The sequence below is a fragment of the Amborella trichopoda genome, chromosome 13, assembly GCF_054954075.1.
Source record: "Amborella trichopoda isolate Santa Cruz 75 chromosome 13, AtrichopodaSantaCruz75HAP2 v2.0, whole genome shotgun sequence".
Lineage (NCBI taxonomy): Eukaryota > Viridiplantae > Streptophyta > Magnoliopsida > Amborellales > Amborellaceae > Amborella > Amborella trichopoda.
In genome coordinates, this window is record NC_142348.1 from 39,439,343 (window position 1) to 39,447,952 (window position 8,610).

General features: G+C 37.2%; 1 protein-coding gene across 2 annotated transcripts; it reads right to left on the reverse strand.

Annotated features, from left to right (window-relative positions):
- Nucleotides 1-215: 215 nt before the first annotated feature.
- On the reverse strand, nt 216-8,385 carry LOC18446431 (Magnesium transporter CorA-like family protein). 2 transcript variants are annotated; one of them, XM_020674960.2, is made up of 7 exons: nt 7,729-8,275; nt 7,275-7,335; nt 6,080-6,940; nt 2,890-2,969; nt 2,349-2,613; nt 1,659-1,946; nt 216-753 (listed from the first exon to the last, which is right to left on the reverse strand). In XM_020674960.2, the coding sequence occupies exons 3-6, from the start codon at nt 6,831-6,833 to the stop codon at nt 1,681-1,683; spliced, it is 1,365 nt and encodes a 454-aa protein (XP_020530619.1). In that variant the 5' UTR covers nt 6,834-6,940; nt 7,275-7,335; nt 7,729-8,275; the 3' UTR covers nt 216-753; nt 1,659-1,680. The 2 variants fall into 2 exon arrangements, with proteins under 2 accessions (XP_020530619.1, XP_006856610.1); XM_006856548.4 differs by lacking the exon at nt 7,275-7,335 and having other exon boundaries at nt 7,729-8,385.
- Between the last annotated feature and the right edge of the window lie 225 nt (nt 8,386-8,610).

Here is an 8,610-nt window from a genome sequence, read left to right on the forward strand (position 1 = left end):
GAAAGCCTTTATACTTTCTTAGGTCCCATGGTGGATTGGTGGGGTCGGAGAAAAGGCAATGACAAGGGCCTCCTCTCTGTGAAAGATGTTTTGTAGTTGTAGGTAATGTTTTAGAATCAAAACAAGAATTGAATTGGAATTCATCTCTCCTTTTAGATACATTTTGTTTGCGTCAAATCACCCTATCTTGTGAGCCAACTAGCCTGCCAACAATCTCTTAAAATCACCAATCATTTAATTGAGAATGAAATTAATGAATCAATATACAACATGAGGAAGATGGGGAAGCTTTGAATCCAAAACAAAAATCACCAATTGACAGCGCCATGTATGGCATGCAACATATCCAAAAGGAGCAGAACAGATCCCTCCCCCACCCACAAAAAAAATCTCAAAAAAAATAAAAAATAAAAACAACATAAAAGAAAAAATACTCCCTCCAGCCATTGCTTGTAAACTTGAATTCGAAATCAAGAGACTAATGCAATAGCCATTGGAGCTCCAGAAGAATGAATTTGCCTTTTAAAACCACCACTCAACTCTAATCACCTGTTCCAATCATATGAGCCTCACCCTCTTCTTCAATCCACAAACTTGTGAAGGCCACTGTGTCATGGGTCAGCAACTGGGAAACTGAAATGGCCCCAGATAACAATTTGACGGACCTCAAAGGTGGCCTATTCAAACCTTCTAGGAATTGGAGGACCAAGTAAAAGCACAACCACGCAAATCATGATGAAAATGGCAAATCCCCTGTGCCATCAAAAACCATAGCTAAAGCATTCACACTGGGATTAACCCAAAAAAGATAGATGTGACCTGGGACCACATTGCACTGAACATTCAACTCTTTCATTCAATGTAACTATAACAATGTACACATTTGAATGCACACGTGGATACGTTTCTGAATCATGTAGGCATGTTGGAGAGAGACTGAAAGTATTTTGCAAAATAAACATGGAGTTGCAATTATGAATCTAATAATCAGTGAGAGAGAGTTTGTGGATGTTTGCATGGGGGGAGCATGCATCTTGATGAAAAGAAAGTTCATGACAGATATATCCTCCAACACTATGAACGTGAGATGAGAGAGGTAGATGGATATCTATTCTATATTAGTAAAAGTGAGTTTAAAGGGGAGCTCCAGGGGTGAAAGATGGGTTGCCCATTTGTAAGATTTTGTTCCTAAAAAATTCCCCTTGTTGAATAAGTCAATTCCAAAAAAATGTCTTATTTGAATGGTATTTTGAATTTTTTTATACCCTTATTTTGAGTATTGGGATTTCCGAGATTGAAGCTCCTTCTTGACAACCACATCAATTATAGATACATATAATGTCTTCATAAATATATTGAAAGTTTAAAAATACAATTTTCTGAAAATTTAATACTATTAAATTTTCTGTGCTAGATATTTATTCCCAATTTTTAACCATTTCTCTCATCTATGTACCCATGCATTACAGGGGGTTGAATTGACATATATATATATATATATATATAGTGAGAGAGTGAGAGTATTTTTATTGAATAAACAAATATTTTGGGAAATTGTGAATGTGAACCAAATTAGAGACACCACGTACACACACACACACGAGAAAGAGAGAGAGAGTGCATATTGATTAAAACTACCAAGTTTGTGAAAGATATACCTTGAGTAATCTTGAAGCAGAACTATATGCGCAGATAACCTGCATTTTGATGTCCACCACCGAGGAGAGTTCTTCTTGAGAAGGATTTTCTGTTCAAGGAGAAGCTCCTCCTCAATGTTCTCCGTCTCCTCCAAGCCGAAATGCGTGTATAGAGAGCCGGGGTACTGAAGCAGAGCAATAGAAGCAGCAGCATTGCAACACATACAAACAGGACATTACGAAACCCATCTTTGAGAGCAGGGTTCTTTTGCTCAGTCCATGGGACACCCCCAACGTTCATTCCAAACACTGATGCCCCAAAAAAAACATACGGAAGATTTTCATATAAATCATGTTCATTTGAAAATTTCAAGTACAATATGCCCAAGCAAAGAAATGCATCAATTGTTTTAGGATTGAGGGAATGTAAAATATTATCAAATGAACTACGAAAAACCAGTACATTGGAATTGTCTCCATCCAAATTATTGATAGCAACGGAGAGAGAGTGAGCATACCACCGTTCATATCAGTTTTGGTCCCGGTCTCTCTCCATCACTATTTATCATTTCATGGAGCAGTGATGACACCAATGAACTATGGTTTCCATAGCCCACAGTATGATGGACTTTCAGTATACTTTCTCTATAATCAAAATGGAGTTCACAGTTTTAGACATTGCTACTCTCTGTTAGTGAACCAGGATCTTACTGCCAGTGATTATGGATAAAGGGAGGAAAATGATGGAGAGGAATGAAAGATAATAGAGTTTCCGGTTTATTTGTGCGGCCTGCCAACTGTCTAGCCCCGCTTGAATTGCAGTCACGCGATTGGCAATGAATCCCACATTTTCTTTTAGCCTTCTAAGCCGACCAATGAGCTCTTCAAGCGCTACAATGTCCTCTGGTGCAAACCAACTCTTGGTGGAGCATTTTTCTTTGACACGAGGGAAGACTTGCTCACCATGAGCAACTACCTGAAACACCATTTAAGTTAACCACTTCAAGCTTGGTTTTTAGGGTTCTGATCAGTTTGTAAATAATCATATTAGAGTATGTGTTTTATAGTCTGATAGAGTATGCTGAATGGTATTTCAAAGAATATCCACCATACATTCGTAATGAAGGAAAGTGTGGCTTGCTGAAACATTTACCCAGGCACACCATCGGTCATCTGCAACGGACAGATGCCCCTTCAAAGTATACAATATGAATCACACTCAATTTGGTATACTGTTCAATCTGATAATTACCTGTAAGAGGCGCTGCAAATTGAGATGCATTTTGGGAAATCTTCGATCATCTAACATCTGTTTCTTTAGAGCAAAACCGCCTGCAAATTCACATAGAAGAGGGTCATGAGGGCAGTTCAATTGGTAGTAATCGTGTAAACAAAGAGGCCGCATTCCACATTTTGTTTAATGCATAACTAGAATATTTCATTCACTGTGCTATGATTCAATGAATCTTAAAATATTCAACATCTGAAAAAGGGATACTTGATTGTTACAACACCCATATAATTTAAATCACCATTGCATAAGAACCAGATAAACAGAACCAGAACTTCCCGCCAAAGGCTCTTTGGCCGGGAAGTTGGCATGAATAGTTAGCCTATGGGTTCATGATTAAAAAGTACAAACAGCCAACATTTGCAAATACCTAATAGCATGCTCAATGATAATATTGAGTGAGTCCCTTTGAAATTCTTGAGTGTCCTCAGAGAGTTTTTTCACTTATTAAGTCCCTACTTAACAAAGATGAATCTTTATTCACTAGACTTCTCCAAATCATACAGTTCTCCATGGTTAGCTTTCTTTTCCAAAGACAATGTAGAAAATGGATTGCATAGAGAGTCTATAAGCTGAATATCCATTACCCACATCATGTCTTAAAATTTAATTTTCCCTCCTACGACCCTCGTCAAACAGAATAAACTGATTGATCAATAAGTTTGGCACAGCAGAGGTAGACAACTTATGGGTGTTACACCCATTTTAGTCCTTCGCATTCACCAAGGCACTCCTCCATGGTGGCTTGAAACTTGTCTTAAACAAAGGGGGCCATTTTGACCCCCAAGTTTGTATAAATACATTATGGGGTTCATTTTAACCCCCAAAGTGAAAAAAGAAACCCTCAATCTCTATGCTAAACATATTTCTGAGAATCTTAAGAAATTTCTGAGAATCGAAAGTATTTTTGTGGATTGAAGAAGTTTCATTTTCTCATTGAAATTATTTTTGGGGTGCTATTGGTGGTATTAGAAGACTTTTGAGTTAATTAGTAGCTCGATTGAGGTAACCAACATTGAAGATCAGAGATTGGGCAAAAATGGTCAGTTTGAAATCTTTATTTCAGTTTTATTTTTCCAATTTGAGATGTCTTCTGTGGGGTCTACTAGGGGTGGAGATCCGAGATGAAAATATTGTGTTAACTCGGATAAGAATGATAAGAATAAATACTGTGCAATTTTTGCGGACATGTTTCTAATGCAAGCATAAATAGATTTAAGAAACATCTTGCCAGTATTAGAAGTGATGTTGCCCCGTGTAAAAAAGTCCTAGAGCTTGTAAAGAAACAAATTTCTGAATACATTGAAGGTGAAAAGAGTAAAAAAAAATTCAAAACAAAAGGATATAGCATAATTAAAGTCAAGGGTCCATGTTTTTTATGATAATATTGACATTGAAGAAGAAGATGACGAGGGGGAATAAGAGGTAGCCGTGGTTGGTACTCAGAGCTCTAAGAGTAAGAGGGCTTTTAGGTCTAAGAAACCTAGTATGAGAGGGCTTATTGATAATTTTTTTACACCTGGCCCTGAGACAGTAATTGAGAAGGGGAAGGGAAAGAGAAAAAAACACGTGACACTTGAAAATAAATTTAAGGAAGAAATAGGCAGGGTGATTCAGTATATTGCTCGGTGGTTTTGCTATGCGGGCATTTCTTTTAACGCCGCTCGCTTGAATTAGCTTCCATATGATGTTGGAAGCAATTGGGCAATTTGAGCCAGGTTTGAAAGGTCCAAATCCATATGAGATTGGAGAGCCACTATTGAAGAAAGAAGTTGAGTATACTAAGGAATATCTCAAGACCCATAAGGAGGGGTGACCTAAATTTGGGGTTTCTTTAATGATAGATATGGAGCGATAGGAAGAGGAGTAACATGAATTTGTTGGTAAATTGTCCCTTAGGTACAGTTTTTTTCCAATCCATTGATGCTTCCAATGATATTAATGATGCTCATTATATATTTTCTTTCATTGACAAGGGCATTGAGGAGGTTGGGGAGGAACTTGTAATTCAAGTGGTTACAGATAATGCTGCTCCCAATCTAGCTGTAGGTCATTTGCTTCAACAAAAGAGGCCTCGCATATTTTGAACTCCTTGTGCTGCACATTGCGTGGATCTTATGCTTGAGGCCATTAGTGAGTTGGCTACTATTAACGGAGTTCTTTCTAAGGCTAAGGAGATTACAATTTTCATATACAATCAAAGAAGAGAGAGCTAGTGAGACCCGAGCTTACTAGATTTGCCACCTCCTACCTTAGTCTATAGAGCATGTATAGGAGGAGGATCGTATTAAGGTCTATGTTTGCTTCGGAGGAGTGGAGTAGGTGTAAGGGGTCTAAAGATGCCAAGGAAAGAAGGCACGGGATATTGTTCTTTCGAAATATTTTTAACGTGGGGTAAAGCATGCAATATTAGTATTTCTTCCTTTGGTGGGGGCCATAGTGAGTCCGAGCCCAAGTCCATGTTTTTAATCACTGCATGCAACTAATACTGGCAGTCTTATAATTCAGCCATAAATTTGAATTCAGAACTCAAAAGTATCTATTCAGCACTCCTTTTCAGTGTATAAGATTCCTGTGTTTCAAAATTTATATTGGATAAATGATTACTGACAGGCACTAATTCAGAGTGTATTGCTGGATAACCGCATTATTCTGTTTCATTTAAATGGCATCTGTTGCATCAAAATATGACCCATGAAGAATATAACTAACCAATTATAAAACTTTCTCTCCATAAAATGCACATTTTTGCGGCTATGTTCTAATTTCTCAAACTAACTAAATGTTTGCAGTCAAAGAAACAGATCAGAGGTAAACATTGTTTTTTTCCTCTCACAGGATAGCCAATAATCAAATGTATTTATGTCTTATGGATCAAAAAAGAGTTCATGATAGAGAATGGGATGCTTTCGGTAGCAAAATTATCATTTATTAAGAGACCAGTCATTCTCAAGCTCACTAAAGATGATAATAATGTCAAAAATAAGGCAAATCATGATAGCCCTCTTAAATATTCTCCACTGGAATCAAATAATAATGGCAGCTGCACAATCAGTAAACGTTTTTGCAATTTAACAACAACTACCATGTCATGTAATAAGTAATCAATCACATGGGAAACACTTGAATTGCAAAGAGCGAAAATGCTAACCTTTATCGAGTTCAAGCTCGACAGAATCCAACTCCATCTCTAGAGTGGTCACAATATCCTGCAAATGATCCATGTGAGTATCCACAATATGAACAATCAAATTTGAAACTTTCTTGGGCACTGGATTATCAGCTTCCTCTGAATGATTCATAGTCAACAAAAATTCAAGCACATGCTCCCTAATCACAATTCCACATGATCCACCCTTGTCTTCATCTATCATCATATTTGGATTATCCACAATTGGGATCTCAGAAAGTAAAGATTGACCGGTAGGAGAAAAGCCCAATCTTGGCACTCGACCCAAAGAGACTGTAATCACCGAATTCTCGGTGATTCTAGCTGCAAGGCGGTGTGTGAATTTGCTAGCAGACGGACCTGGAGAATTAACCCTGAAAACCAGTGCCCCATCAACGTGGCCACAAAATGGGCCATTGCTAACTAGAGTGAGAATGTCCTGGAGCTTCAATGGCGGGCAAAGAACATCGATCAAATACTGAGCAGATAATGCAAGTTTCTGGTTTCCTTTTGGAAGTTCTACATGGTACCAACAAAACTCTCTTCCACTCCCTTCTCTTAAATCCCATTCCTTTGTGAAATAGTTACCCAACCCATCGAATCTATAAGCTTTTTGCTTCACTGCTCCTGGAAAGTGGGTCTTGTGTATGCGTTCTTCTCTGATTGGTGACCCCCCAGGTGTTTCTCTTTCTAGAAGTTCAGCATCCACATTGGCTTCTTCTGGAACGAGCTCCATTGCAGCAAAAAGGAAAACGTTTTTCTCTCTTAAAAAGTTAAAAAGCCTTCTTCCTCTTTCTCTTCAGACAAGTTCTTTAGGCCACGATAACATACAGAATTGAGAACCTAAATACAAGAAAATGAGAAAATCATTGAACAAGTGTAGAAAAAAAAACACCAACTCTGCAACTTAAGGATCAGAGTCATCAGACCATCCCTTGATTAAGGAATCTGAAAATTGCCCTAACAGTTCAGAGATGTGGAGAACAAAGTTTGATATATTGTGATGTGGGATGCATCATTTAGTAAATGAGAAAACCAATAATAATCTGAGAAATGCCCCCAATGATAGATTGTGATAAGCACAAACTTCATCACCAGATAGTTTTGTCAGACGTCACAGGCCTGACTTCAACTTAAATAAATGAATAAATAATTTAAGGCCCAACATCAAAATTACCATGAATTCCCTCGTTTTCCCACCAGAAAACAACCTGGCCTTACCCCAAAGAAGCAATTACCTGGCCCAACAATGGAGAAACCCAAATTTATCAAAAACCCAACTCTAAACAATCCCAAAAACCCAAGTTTATGCAGACGCAACTCCAAAACAAAGCAACCAATTATCCAAAAACCCAACTCCAAATCAATGCAATAAAACTTATCCAGAAACTTTTATAAAAAAAACCCATATCCAGAACAATGCAATAAAAATTAGCCAGAAACCCAAATTAATGCAGACCAACTCCCAAACAGAGCAACCCTCCAAAAACCCAACTCCAAATCAATGCGATAAAATTATCCTGAAACTAACATTTATCAAAAAAAACCCAAATCCCTAAGAATGCAACAAGAATTACCCAGAAACCCAAATTCATCAAAAAAAAAATCAAATCAATGCAATCAAAACTTACTAGAGAATCAAAAAATGCGATCAAGTGACGTTAATCTCCCTCTCGTGATGAATGAGCCATCGCAGAAACACCAATCCTTTTCTACATATCTCCAATGACGAATAGCCCAAAAAAAACCCAAATGCCATGTGAGAAAACAGCGACGTTTCCTCTCTTTCGATATTAAAAATTTAAATGTGGAAGTTTCCTCGCAGTTTCCTCCCTGTGCACCCCATCATACATCCGAAAATAGAAAAAGCACTCAAATATTAAAAATATGAATAGTTAATATGTTCAAAATCATGACAAGGTAAAAAATGTTGAGCAAAAACAACAAAATTGAAGGGGGTGAAAGAATCTGCAATTAATTGATAAAAACATTAAAACATCAAAATTAATGAAAAGGAATTACTTTTCATTAAGATTTTCCTTTTACTGGTATTTGAAGAGAATTTTAATGAAGCATCAATTGGTTTGTGTGACTTGAAATGAAAAATAATAATAATATAATAATAAAATGGATAAAGATAATGGAGGAGACAGAGATAGGTAAGTGAAACTCTGGACAAGGAATAGAGGCACCAGGAGGCAGTTGACGTGCTTTAACGAACCGCACACCTGCCGTACACTTTTTCATGGACGAGTTTGCCCCTAGTCCTCTTCAATAAGTGGCCCAACATCGCTACTGTCATTTCTTCCCACCCTTTGTCCCTCTCTCCAAAAACATAATTTTTTAAGCTTTTTTTTTCTTTTGGGTGCGGTTTGCATACGGATACATCCGGTGTAGAGATAAGGTGCACCACTAAATTTTATCGTGACATCTAATTTTGATGTAAAATGTTTTTAAGATTATCTCAAAATTTATTTTTATATTTAATTATAAAATTTAAAATTTTAAAAATA